The 17,707-nt window shown below is 44.7% G+C and overlaps 1 protein-coding gene and 1 long non-coding RNA gene across 2 annotated transcripts; both read left to right on the forward strand.

Moving 5' to 3' along the window:
* Nucleotides 1–12,547: 12,547 nt before the first annotated feature.
* LOC141059346 (uncharacterized) lies at nt 12,548–13,589 on the forward strand. Its single transcript, XR_012222417.1, has 3 exons — nt 12,548–12,587; nt 12,847–13,119; nt 13,379–13,589. It is a non-coding gene; the product is annotated as an uncharacterized lncRNA (long non-coding RNA).
* Nucleotides 13,590–14,013: 424 nt separating this feature from the next.
* Nucleotides 14,014–16,779, forward strand: LOC141059341 (uncharacterized). The gene is made up of 7 exons (XM_073555666.1): nt 14,014–14,027; nt 14,099–14,176; nt 14,459–14,761; nt 14,857–15,306; nt 15,798–16,089; nt 16,306–16,436; nt 16,509–16,779. Exons 1-7 carry the CDS (start codon nt 14,014–14,016, stop codon nt 16,777–16,779), a joined length of 1,539 nt encoding a protein of 512 aa, XP_073411767.1.
* Nucleotides 16,780–17,707: the final 928 nt, after the last annotated feature.

Below are 17,707 nucleotides of genomic sequence, written 5' to 3' on the forward strand. Positions count from 1 at the left end.
CCAGGAGCATGGGGGGCGGAGGGGTCATGCAGCCAGCTCCATGGAGCCTCAGAAACCTGATACGTGCGTTTTTGGGTAGTGATGGGTGCTAGGGGGGTGGTTCTCTGGCCAAACAAGGTGGGGTGCTTTTTGGTGGGTGGGGAGTCCTCACCTTTTCACTGGTCATGCGGCAGGGATGTCCCTGTGTATGGAAAGTGTTAGGATTTTGATCAATGGCATAACTGGAAGCTCATGGGTCCCAATGCAAAGGCTCCAACGGAGCCCTCAATTGTTGCAAATCTGTAATGGCATTAGTCTTTCTGTAGGCCAAAAGGGACTTTTGGGGCCCCCTAGCCACCAGGGCCCACGTGCGATTGTAACCCCTGCACCTATTGTAGTTATGCCCCTCATCTTGTTACAATAGAAAATTATGTAGAGGGATACTGGATATACAGGTATCTGACACTAATTATGAGCAAAAAGTTCCCTACTATGTGTCCCAATATGTGTCTATATCTGTTTCAGGTCTCACCCGCGAAAACAACTGTCGGAGGCTGGGATGTACAAGAAACATGATATAAATTCCCCTATGCTGACAAGGTTTAAAACATTTTTACAGGAGACCCATAAAGAGATTTCTGCTGAGGCAATGGTAAGTTTGAAACGCTGTCAGGTTGCATGTAGTTGATGAATACTCCTTAAAGAGACAAATCCTAATGTATGTGCATTTAATTTCAGGTAGACCATGTTGCCAAATTTCTTTATTTCATCAATCCGGAGGAAATCACCCTGGACTTTATAAACGAATCTGACAAGACAAAGGCATATTTTGATGAACTGACAAAGAAAAATACTCAGAATACTATTCAAAAATACCTACGAAATGTGCGCCAATTTGTGATTTTTGTGAGAGACAACTGCCCTGATACCGTGGATGAGGAAGAAACAAAAGTAAATGCAAAACGTTTTTTAGAGGAATTAAACGAGATTCAACAAGGACTCCATAAGACAAGTAAAGGCATGAAAAGGGGGTAAGTATTGGAGTCACTGCTTGGATAATTTCCATAAATTACAAAGTATTCATAAGAATGAATAAGTGTGAAAGTAACTTTTTTGTTTTTTTAATCCCATACAGGTTGGCTCCCCAGCCAATCATTAATCAAGAATGCTGCAAAATCCTAGAAGTGTCTAAAAAACCTATCAACACCATATTTAGGAACGCAATGTTGGATCAAAAAATCTCCAACAATGAAAAGGTTCTAGCTGTATCATACCTCGTTGCACTCCTCATTTTGAGACACAAACGCAAGCCATCGGTACCCAAAAACCTAGCGGTAAGCAACTTATTATCAAACTATTGACAGATATGATGCTGTAGAAGAATGGAAGACAGCATGTCACAGATTGGTGCAGTATCAAAAAGCACTTTATTCCGCTCACAGCGCGCTTTTTGATACTGCACCAACCTGTGAGACGTTGTCTTCCGTTCTTCTACTATGTACCTGTTACTGGGTGGACTCCGCGGTTGAGACTTGCGCCACGACCCTTGAGGTATATGAGGACTTCAGATTGCTGGGTGATGTTGATCACCAACCATTTTTGTGTAGATATGATGGTGTGTCATATGCAATGTATTTTCTGTTTGTTATCAATAGGTAAAACATTGGCTGCAAAAGAAAGAGGTAAAAGACCGTGAAGAAAGCAAATTTGTAGCTGTTTACATAGGACGCGATATAGTTATACTGGACAATGAGGAGGAGAAGATACGTGTTAGAAATCCTTGGAGAAAACATGAAGAGTATATAGTTCAGTGTTCTACATAGGTCAAATCGCTAATTTATTGTTTTACGCTAACAGCTTTTTAGAATATATTTTGAAAAAATATGGCCGACATTGGATAAAGTGCAATCAACCACCGTCGAGCAATTTTTGCTTTCTCAATCTGGCCAAGGTTTGAAAAATCCTTCAGCAGACCTGATGCGATTCCATAACAGGTAAGTGGAAAGGGGGAGAAACACAGGTCCTTATTTTTTAAAATAAGGCAAAGTGAAAATATATAGAATTAAATAAATAATATTTATTATTATGTTATTAATTATAATTAGTGTTGAGCATTCCGATACCGCAAGTATTGGGTATCGGCCGATACTTGCTGTATCGGAATTCCGATACCGACTTCCGATATTTTTTCAATATCGGAATTCGGCATCGGAATCGGAAGTTCAAAGTTGATTGACAGCCTGACGTCATCATGATGCGCGGTGTGTGCGCATCATGATGCGCCGTCATTTCGGGCCTTCCGGGGGTCTCTGCCGGCCTGCCGGTGGGCTGTGTGGACTGCCCGGGGTCTGTACCGGCCTGCCGGGGGGCTGTGCTGGCCTGCCGGTGGTCTGTGCACCCTGTGGGGGTCTGTACCGGCCTGCCGGGGGGCTGTGCCGGACTGCCGGTGGTCTGTGCACCCTGTGGGGGTCTGTACCGGCCTGCCGGGGGGCTGTGCCGGCCTGCCGGTGGTCTGTGCACCCTGTGGGGGTCTGTACCGGCCTGCCGGGGGGCTGTGCCGGCCTGCCGGGGGGCTGTGCTGATGTCCGGGGGTCTGTGCAAGCATCGTCCGATGGGACTACAAGTCCCATCTGGCGATGCCTGCTACCATGACAGTGATTGACACATTAGCCAATGATGGGACAGTAGTAGTCCCATCATCCGGCTAATGTGTTAAATGTTAAAAAAAAAAAAAAAAATACTACATACATACTACATACATACTACATGCATGCTACATACATACTACATGCATGCTACATACATACTACATGCTACATACATACTACATGTATACTACATGCATGCTACATACATACTACATGCTACATGCATACTACATATATACTACATGCATGCTACATACTACATGCAACATACATACTACATGCTACATACATACTACATATATACTACATACATACTACATATATACTACATACATACTACATACATGCTACATACATGCTACATACATACTACATACATACTACATACATACTACATACATACTACATGCATGCTACATACATACTACATACATACATACTACATGCATGCTACATACATACTACATGCATGCTACATGCATGCTACATACATACTACATGCTACATACATACCACATACATACTACATACATACTACATACATACTACATGCTACATACATACTACATATATACTACATGCATGCTACATACATACTACATGCATGCTACATGCATGCTACATACATACTACATGCTACATACATACCACATACATACTACATACATACTACATGCATGCTACATACATACTACATACATACATACTACATGCATGCTACATACATACTACATGCATGCTACATGCATGCTACATACATACTACATGCTACATACATACCACATACATACTACATACATACTACATACATACTACATGCTACATACATACTACATATATACTACATGCATGCTACATACATACTACATGCATGCTACATGCATGCTACATACATACTACATGCTACATGCATGCTACATACATACTACATGCTACATACATACCACATACATACTACATACATACTACATACATACTACATGCTACATACATACTACATATATACTACATGCATGCTACATACATGCTACATACATACCACATACATACTACATACATGCTACATGCTACATACATACTACATATATACTACATGCATGCTACATACATACTACATATATACTACATGCATGCTACATACATACTACATACATACTACATGCTACATACATACCACATACTGTATATACTACATACATACAATACATTCATACAATACATACATAGACATACAGTACATATAACATAGAGTAACATACTTACCAATACTTGTCACATTGTTCCCCGAAGCCATTGTCTTTTCCGGAATAAATATTAACATAACAAACCACAAAAATACTCACCCACGATCCGAAGCAGTCCACGAGTGTGTCCCACGACGATCTTGGGTAGAGAACTGCAGCATCAGATGATGCTGCAGTTCTCTACGGGCTGCAGGAATCCAATGACGGAAGGTAGGTATCCTTCCGCACTGTATTCCTCCGCCACTTAAAAAAAAAAAAAGTCCCTAGTCTCACTTTATGCCATTGCTGCGTGGGAAATTCCCACACAGCAATGGCATAAAGTGAGACTAGGGACTTTTTTTTTTTTAAGTGGCGGAGGAATACAGTGCGGAAGGATACCTACCTTCCGTCATTGGATTCCTGCAGCCCGTAGAGAACGGCAGCATCAGCTGATGCTGCCGTTCTCTACCCAAGATCGTCGTGGGACACACTCGTGGACTGCTTCGGATCGTGGGTGAGTATTTTTGTGGTTTGTTATGTTAATATTTATTCCGGAAAAGACAATGGCTTCGTGGAACAATGTGACAAGTATTGGTAAGTATGTTACTCTATGTTATATGTACTGTATGTCTATGTATGTATTGTATGTATGAATGTATTGTATGTAGTATGTATGTAGTATATATGTGGTATGTATGTAGCATGTAGTATGTATGTAGTATGTATGTAGCATGCATGTAGCATGCAGTATGTATGTAGCATGCATGTAGTATATATGTAGTATGTATGTAGCATGCATGTAGTATATATGTAGTATGTATGTAGCATGTATGTAGTATGTATGTGGTATGTATGTAGCATGTAGTATGTATGTAGCATGCATGTAGTATATATGTAGTATGTATGTAGCATGTAGTATGTATGTAGTATGTATGTGGTATGTATGTAGCATGTAGTATGTATGTAGCATGCATGTAGTATATATGTAGTATGTATGTAGCATGTAGTATGTATGTAGTATGTATGTGGTATGTATGTAGCATGTAGTATGTATGTAGCATGCATGTAGCATGCATGTAGTATGTATGTAGTATGTATGTAGTATGTATGTAGCATGCAGTATGTATGTAGCATGCATGTAGCATGCATGTAGTATGTATGTAGTATGTATGTAGTATGTATGTAGCATGCATGTAGCATGTATGTAGTATGTATGTAGCATGCAGTATGTATGTAGCATGCATGTAGTATGTATGTAGTATGTATGTAGTATGTATGTAGCATGCAGTATGTATGCAGCATGTATGTAGCATGTATGTAGTATGTATGTAGTATATATGTTGTATGTATGTAGCATGTAGTATGTATGTAGCATGCATGTAGTATATATGTAGTATGTATGTAGCATGTAGTATGTATGTAGCATGCATGTAGTATGTATGTAGCATGTAGTATGTATGTAGCATGCATGTAGTATGTATGTAGTATGTATGTAGTATTTTTTTTTTTTAACATTTAACACATTAGCCGGATGATGGGACTACTACTGTCCCATCATTGGCTAATGTGTCAATCACTGTCATGGTAGCAGGCATCGCCCGATGGGACTTGTAGTCCCATCGGACGATGCCTGCACAGCCCCCCGGAGCCTGCACAGACCACCGGCAGGCCGGCACAGCCCCCCGGCAGGCCGGCACAGCCCACCGGAGCCTGCACAGACCACCGGCAGGCCGGCACAGCCCACCGGAGCCTGCACACACCACCGGCAGGCCGGCACAGCCCCCCGGCAGGCCGGCACAGACCACCGGAGCCTGCACAGACCCCCTGGCAGGCCGGCACAGCTCCCCGAAAGGCCCGTACAGACCCCAGAGAGGCTGTACAAGGCAAAAACAGGGTTTTTCTTATTCCGATACCGGAAGTCCCATAGACTTGAATGGGACTTCCGGTATCGGAATCGGCGATACCGATACTTTTTTTAAAGATCGGCCGATCCATTCCGATCCGATACTTTGAAGTATCGGACGGTATCGCTCAACTCTAATTATAATGTTAATAATAAATATACACAAACTGTCTGCTGCCCATAGAAACCAATCTGAACTGTTTCCATGTCCTAAATTGCTCAGGTAAAATGAAAGTTGATCTGTGCGTAGTTGCTGTAGGCAACTAATAATTTTTACTTTAGATTATATGAATATATTTTCAATTAAGTCTTAGTGGCCTTTTACCCACTAATAATAATATTCATTTATATAGCACTATTAATTCCAAATCGCTTTACATACATTTGCAACCCTGTCCCCATTGCGGCTCACAAGGTAAACATCCTATCAGTATGTGTTTGGAGCCTGGGAGGAAACCCAGGCAAACATGGGGAAAACATAGAAAACTGCAAGTCTGCAGTGCTAACCACAGCCACCCCGCCTTGCTTAAAGTGTTTGTTTGCAGTGAAATCATGGACATACAGTGCCAGGTTTGTGGCTGGGTACTAATGAAACAATACATCCATGATTTCACAGCCATCAGAGATCTGCCGACCAATCTTTGAACAAATATCTCTGCATGTAAAGGGGCCTTTGCCCATACTAACAATTCCTTTCTTCTCAGGTTCAAGCTGCCCGTTATGATGTACCAAAAGGCGATTTCTGCATATAAGTATTGGGCAGATGAGATGCCAAAGGACACGCTTTCCCTCACAGCTGATTATCTTTACTATGAGACCCTCGAGCACCAGATTGTCTTGACGGATTTAGTTGAAGGAATGAAACAATTGGTGAAAATGGAGGAAAGCAAGGAAGGAGAAACATCTGGGTAAGAGTCCTAACTGAGGCTAGTTTCACATCTGCGCTTGAGTGGTGTGCGTTTGTATGCATAGCAATCCTGATGCATCCTGATGCAGATCTTCTCCCTATACTTAACATAGGAACGCATCTTGATCAGGATGCAGATAGGTGCATTGTCTTCAAGACCTCCCAAAATGCAACTTGCTGCAATTTTGGAGTGCTTGAAATATCTGCAGCCATCCTGATCCGGTGCAGTGCGTCACAGCAACTTATGAAAGTCAATGTAGTCGCACTGTCATCAGGATGCCTGCTTTCACAGCGCAGGTGGATTTGACACTGAGCATGCCCGGAGATAGAAAGAGAAAAAGTTCTCTCTCTCCCTCTTTCTTGCTTTCTTTTTCCCTCATATTGTCTTTTTTTACATTTGCCAGTATGTCTTCTTTCTCCCATCTATCCTCTATTTTCCCTCCAATCTCCTTTCCCCCCTTCGCTCTCCTCTGCCCCAGAGGTCAGAAGTTCACATTCCAACTACATCCTGATCAGGATTTTGTGACATGCGTTTGTATCAGGATGTGGAGAATATCCTGATGCAGATGCCTCTGCACAAATCTTGATCAGGATGAAATGCCAGTGTGAAAGCACACTGAATACACGATAAGCCCCACCAACCACCTTCCATAGCATCAGATTTGAGCAATGACTATTGGCAGGCAGCGCAGTGGCGATGTCGGGCGACGGGGAAGGGGGGTCCCAGCGACGGCGGGTCCAGGCGGCTCCTGGCAGCGGGTGGGTTCCACTTCCGGTGAGCGTGGTTCAATTCCCGTCGCAATTCGCGGCTGGACTGCACCTGTCCCTGATTGGTTCTGGCTGGCCGGGATTGGTTCAGTGACCCAGGATTTGCATTGCAGAAGTGGACGCACAATGCAATTATATAGTGTGTATGTGTGTGTGTGTATATATAAATTGATATTTTACTGTTGAAGTGTTTGTACTATCTAACATATAAAGCTCAAGTGTGTGTGTGCATGTATGTGTGTGTGTGTGTATATTCGGGATTGGCATCCGCACCGTCGCAGCTACAGCAACAAAATTTGGCACAGTCACATGTCTGGACCCCGAGAGTGTCCTAAGCTATGTTGTGAGGTGAAATTTTAACAACGCGCGTTCCAATTCACCAAACAATTTTGCCCCTATCTACATAATGGGGAAAAAGTGTGTGCGTGTCAAGCCCCGCCCCTCATTATGATGTCAGCCATGGCAACACTGATGTCATCATAGGTTGCAAGCCCTGCCGCTCGTTATGATGTCATAATGGTTGACTATGGGATGGAGGATGTGTGATGGGTATATGGGGACTGGACTATGGGATGAGGATATGTATGATGGGCATTTGGGCATGAGGCTATGGGATGGAGAATATGTATGATGGGTATATGGGCATGGGACTTTGGATGTAGAATATGTATGATGTGTATATGAGCATGGGACTATGGGATGGAGAATATGTATGATGGGTATATGGGCATGAGACTATGGGATGGAGAATATGTATGATGGGTATATGGGCATGGGACTATGGGATGGAGGATGTGTGATGGGTATATGGACACTCGACTATGGGATGGAGGATATGTATGATGGGTATATGGGCACAGGACTATGGGAAGGAGGATAATTATAATTTGTTATAACTAACCACAGTTAGTTACTATGCCCGGGCAGCGCTGGGCTCTTCAGCTAGGCAGAGCACAGTGGGGGACAGCAGAGTAGAGAAGGGGTCAGCGGAGCAGAGTGGGGGACAGCAAAGCAGAGAAGGGTTCAGCAGAGCACAGTGGGGGTTAGCAGAGAAGGGTCAAGGGAGCACAGTGGGGGACAGCAGAGTAGAGAAGGGTCAGTGGAGCACAGCGGGGAACACCAGAGGAGGGGTTAGCAGACCGCAGAGGGGGACAGCAGAGCAGAAAAGGGGTGAGCGGAGCATAGCTGGGGACAGCGGAGCACAGAAGAGTCAGTGGAGCACAGTAGGAACAGAGGAACAGAGAAGGTCAGCAGCGCAGAGCGGGGATGAGCAGAGCACAGCGGGGGCAGCGGAGCAGAGAAGGGATCAGTGAAGCAGAGCAAGTAAAGCGGGGGTGAGTGTAGCACAGCGGGGGCCAGCAGAGAAGGAGGCAGCGGAGCACAGGAGGGGACATCGGGGCAGAGAGCGGATAAAGCGGGGGAAGAGAGGAGCAGAGCAGGGGAGCTTCTGTCTATACCTGCTCGAGAGCCTTTGGTGATGTCACAGTCATGTGATCTGAGTTAGTGTGTGTGTGTATATATACACATGCGGTGTGTGTATATGTGTCCCCTCGCCCGACATCGCAGCAGTGCTGCCTGCACCCACCTCCATGCAGCCACAGCCTATAGGAAAGACCGCGGCTTGCAGCCTGTGCACGGAGGTGGCTGCAGGCAGCGCAGTGGCGATGTCGGGCGACGGGGAAGGGGGGTCCCAGCGACGGCGGGTCCAGGCGGCTCCTGGCAGCGGGTGGGTTCCACTTCCGGTGAGCGTGGTTCAATTCGCGGCTGGACTGCACCTGTCCCTGATTGGTTCTGGCTGGCCGGGATTGGTTCAGCGACCCAGGATTTGCATTGCAGAAGTGGACGCACAATGCAATTATATAGTGTGTATGTGTGTGTGTGTGTGTATATATATATATATATATTAGCTGTAGAGCCCAGCGCTGCCTGGGCATAGTAACTAACTGTGGTTAGTTATAACAAATTATAGTTATCCTCCATCCCATAGTGCCATGCCATAAACCAGTCATACATATCCACCATCCCATAGGCCCATGCCCATATACCCATCATACATATCCGCCATCCCATAGTCCCATGCCCATATACCCATCATACATATCCACCATCCAATAGGCCCGTGCCCATATACCCATCACACATCCTCCATCCCAGTCCCGTGGCCATATACATATCCGCCATCCCATAGTCCCGTGCCCATATACCCATCATACATATCCTCCATCCCACAGTCCAGTGCCCATATACCCATCACACATCCTCCATCCCATAGTCAACCATTATGACATCATAATGAGGGGCGGGGCTTGATATGCACACAGTTTCCCCATTATGTAGATAGGGGCATTATGACATCATAATGAGGGGCGGGGCTTGATATGCCCACAGTTTCCCCATTATGTAGATAGGGGCATTATGACATCATAATGAGGGGCAGGGCTTAACACGCACACACTTTTTCCCCATTATGTAGATAGGGGCAAAATTGTTTGGAAAATTGGAACGCGCAGGGTTAAAATTTCACCTCACAACATAGCCTAGGACGCTCTCGGGGTCCAGACGTGTGACTGTGCCAAATTTTGTGGCTGTAGCTGCGACGGTGCGGATGCCAATCCTGGACATACACACACACATACATACATGCATGCATACATACACACATTGAGCTTTATATATTAAATTATACACTAACATGTCCCTGTGTACATTACAGCTGTGTTAAAAAAACAAACAAAAAAATGAGATAAGGCGACAGACTCTCTTCCTCCCTGGCGATCGCACAGTGAGCACCATTTATGGCTTCCATCCAGGCATGAGCAGAACCTGGAGGGAGGGCGAGGATAGGAGCATTTTTGCTTCTGAAATCACAGTGAAAAAAGAAAAAAAAGACATCACATAGACTGTGAATGCCACTTTGAAAAAAGAAATATGAAGCATTTCCCACCTTTGGTCCCTAGAAGGGGGGCTTACAATGTTTGAAAGAAAAGAAAAATGTGATGCTTCTCCACTTTTGGTCTTCAGAGGTGGGGCTTGCAATGTTTCAAATTTATAGCACACCCCCTGTAACTTATTCAGCGGCCTGAACACAGGGCATTATCACAGAAACGTTTTGGTATAGCTATCCTGCTTTGCATGGAGCCTGCTGCTATTGATGTGGATGGGTGCGTAGAATTGCTACTATCTCTTCAATAAGCTGGATTTGGACAGTGGAAAGTTGTAGGACGTCTTGCTATGGGTGAATTTCATTCTCTATTCAAATCTCAGGTCTAGGTAAATCCACTTAACTGCTAGCATAGTGCATAGCAAGGCAATCTGATAAACGACTATCCACTAGAGCAGAGGTCTCAAACATGCAGCCCCTGAAGCAGTCATCTGCGGTCCATGGTGCACCATGTCGCACTCCCTGAGGTAGGTAGAAGGGGGAAGGCAGTGGCATGCATTAGTGGCATGCATTAGTGGCATGCATTAGGAGCATGCATTAGGAGCATGCAATGGTTGTGTGCACAGGACCTGTGATGAGGTCACAGGAGGGGAGGAGTCAGAGGTCACATGATCAGGGGCCTCAGTGTATGCAGGACGGTAATGTCTGTGCTGGTTGTCACGGCGCTGGGTGCCGGTAAGTTTGTGTGGGTCAGGAGGGGTTTATAGGGTGGATGTAGCAGAGCTGAGTGTGTATGTGGTGTATGGAGCAGAGCCGAGTGTGTATGAGGTGTATGGAGCAGAGCTGTGTGTGTATGAGGACCGAGGTGTACGGAGCAGAGCCGTGTGTGTATGAGGACCGAGGTGTACGGAGCAGAGCCGCGTGTGTACGAGGTGTTCTGAGCGGAGTCGCGTGTGTACGAGGTGTACGGAGCGGAGCCGCGTGTGTACGAGGTGTACGGAGCGGAGCCGCGTGTGTACAAGGTGTACGGAGCGGAGCCGCGTGTGTACGAGGTGTACGGAGCGGAGCCGCGTGTGTACGGAGCGGAGCTGCGTGTGTACGAGGTGTGTGGAGTGGTGATGTGCGTGTATTTTGGCATGGCACCAGGGCCCATAACTTTGTAGTTACGCCACTGCTCATGCTAGAAGAGAGGAGTGCGCCGCTCCGTAGTAGCTGTGGTCCTGCATGATGACATCCCTCTGGTGCGTTGTAATGACATCACGCCAGCGCACAGAGAGCAGAGGCGTGACTTTCCTCCCATTGGTGGATTTTGCAGGTGACTGTGGCTGTGCGTGTACAGCGAGATTGTAGTATCAGCTCTGCATGTGAGCCGGCGCTATCATCCGCTGAGGTTAGCGCCCCGTCACACACAGCGATCTCTCTAGCGAGATCGCTGATTTTGTGACGCAACAGCGATCTCACCAGCGAGATCGCGGTGTGTGGCGGGGATCAGCGACTGGCGCCCCTGCTGTTTATTGCTGATCGTTCTCGATCGGCCTGGGTCATTTTTTGATCACTGGTCTCCCTCTGCCCAGCACGCATCGCGTGTGACAGCGAGAGACCAGCGATCAGCGACGCTGAACGCTGGTTTATAATGTAAACATCGGGCATCCAGGAGTCGCGCAGCTCTTAGACACCTGATGATTACCTTGGAAACCAGCGTGTATGCCGGTTTCCAAGGTAAACAGCGGGTATCCAGGAATCGCGCGGCTCCTGGATACCCGATGCTTACATTAGAAACCAGCATTCAGCATCGCTGGTCCTGATCGCTGGGGCTGTCTTGTGACAGCTCACCAGCGATCAGCCTAACGATGTCCCAGCAATCCCATCATGTCATATCGTTTGTGGGATCGCTTTGACATCGTTATGTCAACCTATTTAAACGGCCACGATCGGTATTAGCACCGATGGTGGCCGTTTAACCCCTTAGATACCGCTATCAATTGTGACTGTATTAAGTTTGAAAGGAATGCGGCCCGCCAGCTTAAATTTTTTTTATGTGCGGCCCATTTACTCTGCCAAGTTTGAGACCCCTGCACTAGAGAACGAAATTCACCCAATGTACAGAGTCACTGCTGCCCCAAAAAGATTGAATAAAACAACCAGCATGTATTTGTTGTTTTATTGCAAGGAAATAGGCTGTGAGATTTTTTTTTTACAGGGTAGGTTTTATTTTTACATGGTGTGTTTTTTAATACAGATCCCATGGTCTTGTGGATCCGCCGGCTCATGTGCGCAAGTATGAACATTACCTATCAGTGTCTTACATTTGCCAATATGTATAAAAAATTTTATTCACTTCTGGGTGTCTATGGGTAAATTACCTTACTTGATGCAATACGCAGTCACACTGTGACAGTGATACCACATGGAATGGTGTGAAGTGTACCAATTTGTCATGTCTGCAACTTTTTGAGCGCTTTATGAATGTGTTAAGCCGTATTCCCTTTGACAATAGTTGCACGGTGCATCACCAGTCTTATACTGCTTTTTTTTAGAAAATATACCACGAGGGCATACCTGACCTGCCCAGTTTGCTCTAAAGTATCAGAGCGACTGGACAGAGATCTATACGGAGTGTGTATGACCAAGAATTCTGCCGAGGAGAGGAAAGCCACTATTGCTGATGCAAGGGCCAGAGTTAGAAAAATCTCATCCAAAGGGACAAGCATAGACGAGGAGGACATTATGCCTCTTGAAACATTGGCTAATGTAATCCCTTTCCTTGAGGATAGAGGGTTCCTCATAGTCCGGAAGCCAACTGCGGCCAGGTAGGCTCCACTTTTTCCTATCAATGTTCTGGCTATATCACATGACTTTGTATGTTTAATATATTAGTGTTGAATGGTCTGATCGGCCCAACCTCAGGATGGATCAGGCGCTTTTTTGGCAGACTGGGTTTAAGGTTAGGGCCGATCACTGATTGTCGGTCATATTGGGTCGATGCTTTTGACCCCATCTAACCCAGGATGGCTCATCACCATTTGATATGCATGTCCTTTAATCAGGTGGCTTTTTATAAATTTACAGTACTGTCCAACTTGAGGAGCAGACTGCAGGTGCCAGCAGCACTACCCTGCGGTGGAATTTGAAGTGGTCCAGGAGAGCGAGATGTCAGAGAGTGTGTAAGTGTCTGTCAGTCAGTCAGTCAGTCTGTCTGTCTTAAACTCACACATAATGCTTTCTCTCCTCGCAGTGCCAGTGCCGTGCATCCCTCTGCTCAGTCAACTCAAGTATCTCCTTCAAGAGAAGACTACCAGATATCGCCTGTACAGTGAGTTTTTTGCTTAGTCTTTTCATTAGGATACACTCAGCATTCACAGTTAAAAGGTTTGTCCGGGCTTTTCCTAAAATCTGTGTATCTAGGCTACAAAATGCTGACAGGTTATAAGTTACACCCTGTTAGTATTTTGGATGGTTACCCAGATATCACAATTCAGCATTTGTGGAGCAGCACAGCCTCCATCTAAATCTCTGATTTTTGGTCATATTGGGCCGATGCATTTGACCCTATCTAACCCAGGATCGCTCATCACAATTTGATATGCATGTCCGTTAGGTGCTTTTTTTTAAAAATTTACAGTACTGTCAAACTTGAGGAGCAGATTGCAGGTGCCAGCAGCACTACCCCTGTGGTGGAATTTGAAGTGGTCCAGGAGAGCGAGATGGCAGAGAGTGTGTAAGTGTCAGTCAGTCAGTCAGTCAGTCTGTCTGTCTTAAACTCACACATAATGCTTTCTCTCCTCACAGTGCCAGTGCCGTGCATCCCTCTACTCAGTCAACTCAAGTATCTCCTTCAAGAGAAGATTATCAGAGATCACCTGTACAGTGAGTTTATTGCTTAGTCTTTTCATTAGGATACACTCAGCATTCACAGTTAAAGGAGTTGTCCGGGCTTTTCCTAAAATCTGTGTATCTAGGCTACAAAATGCTGACAGTTTGTAAGTTACACCCCATTAGTATTTTGCATAATTACTTAGATATCACAATTCAGCAAGTGTGCAGGAGCCCGTATAGAGGCATATTTGTTTTAGAGCCTGGCTGTAACATCATAACTGGTCGTTTATACCCAGTCTCCAGCATTTGCTGATTGTCATACTAACTTTTTAGGAATGAGCAAGCGGGTCCAGCCATACCCAAACCAAAAGACTCACCAGTTATTATAGACGAGGAATGGGAAATAGTGAGTGTGGGAAGTCCAGTCCGCACGGATCCTCAGGTAATGGATGATGAAGAATTAGGAGACTTACCAGTGGAGAAGGATTCTAGTGAATGCCAGAGTGATGAAGAGGAAGAAGAGGACGAGGAGGAGGAAGTGTCGTCCGGTGAAGAATATACCTTCTCTGATGGGCAGGAATCCGCCGTCTCCTCTGAGCATGAATCCAATGACGGGTCTGATGAGGACCTGAACAGGTGAGGAAATCTGCACCATCTCTTTTCTCATCTGTTAATTTTTTTTTTTTTATGTAACAAAGTCTGAATCATTGTTCTTTCATCCTACATTATAGAGCCCTAAAAAGAAAATGGACTGGGCTAAAATTACGCATGAAAAAAGCCGGTTTATATAAGCGTTTTTCAGATAGTCATCCAGTTCTGATGGGTTTTGCGCAATATTTAAAGACATACGTGGCGTCAATGAAGAAGATCAAGCAGGAGGTGGCAAATGTGTCGGGGTTTCTTTATTATATGAATAATGACTGCTTGCATTTAGATTTTGTAATGGACATTCAGAAGGCACGGTCGTTCTTTGGTAAGCTGCAGGAAGTCGGGCTCTCAAGCCAGACATCATGTAATTATTTAAAAAACTTGAAAAGATTCCTGCGTTATCAGCAAAGAGCAACCAATCTGGCTCATGAAGACAAAAAGCTGTATAAAGCCTACAAAATTTTTGATACCGTGACCAAGGAAATCCAAACGTTGCTGGCAAAAGGAGTCTCAAAGGAGGTGGTCAGCAACAGGTGAGTTATGAGCTTATATGAATGTGTGTATATTTTGTTCCAATCACTCTTTTGTCCCCCCAAAAAAAAATAATAATGAGAAAAGTTTTCTAGCAGTGATCCTTTTATTGGATAACCAGAAAAGAAAAAATATATTTGCAATTTTTCCTTTTCCAAACATTTTATTGGGGTTTTAAACAATATAAAGGAAGGGAAAGGAGAGAGGGGGGAGGGGTAAGGGACAAAACAGGGAAAAGGACCAGGTGGCCCCAAATGTCAAAATAGACAAAAGATAACAAGTCATATAAAACACTTGTAACATATAACAATGTGAACAGTAATTACAATGAATACCCATTTCACCAGAATTACAATAAAAGGCAAAGTGAATGGAGTGTTTCCTAGGGAAACACAATTTTTCCAAGCTCAAAAGGTGTATATTTTGTTAATCATTCTTTTGTCCCCAGGGTTTTCACATGGCCATATGTAACCATATGTTTTCTCCATCTTAGGTTTGACGCATTAACCACAACGCATTCGAAGCCAGCGGAATATCTAAAGATCTTAAATGTGGCCAAGAACTCCTTTTCGAAATCACTCCAATGTATAAAAGGTGGTAGCAAAAAAACGTATCATCAGCTGAATGTCCTGTACTATTTGGAGACCCTTCTGGTCTTAAAACATGGACAGCGCCCGGGCGTAATTCAAAATCTTACAGTACGTAACCACCTCCTCTGCCACATCACCTTAAATGACACCTGTCACTTAAAACTTCCACATCTGTCTTCCCTCACAGGTTTCAGAGTGGGACAGAAGGTTGCCTTACTCATTTCAGGGGGGAGACTGCATAGTAGTCGGTGTGAAGGCACACAAGACATCCGCCCAACAAGTGGCATGCTTTGCGCTTTCTCGAACTGAACAAGAAGTAAAATTTCTCAAAGTTTCCTTTCCTCATGGAAAATCCCAGAGTCCCTCGCTATCTTACCATGTTTGTATTTGTATTTGTTTTTGCTTTTACAGTGGCTAGAGGTGTATTTTGACAAAATACGACCTGTTCTGGTCAATGTAAACTCGCCAAATAATTTCTTCCTATCGACCACAGGGGGGGCCATATATAATGTGTCCAATGACATAACGCGCTATCATACAAGGTAAGATTTAGAAAATCTTTCTGAAAACCTATGTACAGAGCTATGTGTTTGATTCTCTACATTTCATTCTAGGTTTGAGCTTCCCTCTGTAACCAGCCAAATGATTCGGAAAGTCATCGAATCCTGGACCATCTCCAGATTAAAAGACTCAGAAAAACATCTATTTGCAAGATATCTTGGCCACTCCAATGAGACAGCAGAGAGGAACTACAGGGAAAACACCCTAGAAAGTGTTTGTCATGGCCACACTCTTGTGCTTCGATCGTGGGATGAGGAAAGGAATGAACAAGCCTGCACAAGGTATTATTTAACTGTAAAATACAAACTGAAACCTGCTTTGTAACAAAATGTGATATGTTTTCTAAAGGTGCCATCACACAGCGATCTCGCTAACGAGATCGCTGTGACGGAGGCAGGACCGCAGCAGCATCGCTGGCGAAATGTTAAGCATGACTATCTCACCAGCGAGCACGATCTTACCAGCGACTCTGACAAGGCGGACCTCCATAGGGGTCCGCTTTGTCAGAGTCGCTGGAAGGTGTCGCACTCAGCGATCAGCCCGCCCAGCGGGAGATCACCAGGCCATTCCTGAACGAGCAGCGATCTCCCAGCAGGGGCCTGATCGCTGCTTTGTGTCACACACAGCGACATCGCTAGCGTCACCAAAACGGTAACGTAGAAGCGATGTCGCTATGTGAGATGTGGCCTTTAGACTTCTAAAGAGCTGCAGAAGAGGGCACCAGAGAACCTTTGATTAGACAGTTAAAGGTATACTAATTCAATACTATGATTCAACAAAATTGATGACAATCTTGGAAAAAAAAAGGTTTCTTTAAAAAGGTGCATAAGAAAGATCTAAGCCATGATCAGCATGACCCCCAGTTAGCACTTCTCACATGCAGCATGCATGCTTATTCATGAGACATTGTCTAGATTATGACTAAGCATGCATCTTGCACGTGAAATGCGGTGACTGGGGTCACACTATGTCACATTGATTTTTGTTATGCACCTTTAAAGAAACAGAAAAAAAGATCCATTCGTTTTGAGCCAGATTGTCATCTATTGTGAAACTGTGTTTATGGTCGAGGCAGGGCTGATGTGCAGGCTCCATATGGATTGGAGAATAGTGATGAGTGGTGAGCTGGCTTAAAATGATTTCAATACTATGATGCCAATCTAATGGGTGCACTCCTTAAGAGCTCTAATACTCATGTTTTAATTTCAGGGCAGGTTTAGGCTCTTCACCCAGCACTGAAACACTGTCAAGG

This window comes from Dendrobates tinctorius, unplaced genomic scaffold (genome assembly GCF_039654945.1).
Source record: "Dendrobates tinctorius isolate UK_male_01 unplaced genomic scaffold, ASM3965494v1 ptg000227l, whole genome shotgun sequence".
NCBI classification, from domain to species: Eukaryota; Metazoa; Chordata; class Amphibia; order Anura; family Dendrobatidae; genus Dendrobates; species Dendrobates tinctorius.

Bases quoted from the DNA above. Each gene is read 5' to 3' on its own strand.
- LOC141059341 (XM_073555666.1), top strand. The intron at 14,762-14,856 runs GTGAGGAAATCT...CCTACATTATAG, and splicing joins TCTGATGAGGACCTGAACAG to AGCCCTAAAAAGAAAATGGA. The intron at 16,090-16,305 runs GTGGGACAGAAG...TTGCTTTTACAG, and splicing joins CTTCCCTCACAGGTTTCAGA to TGGCTAGAGGTGTATTTTGA.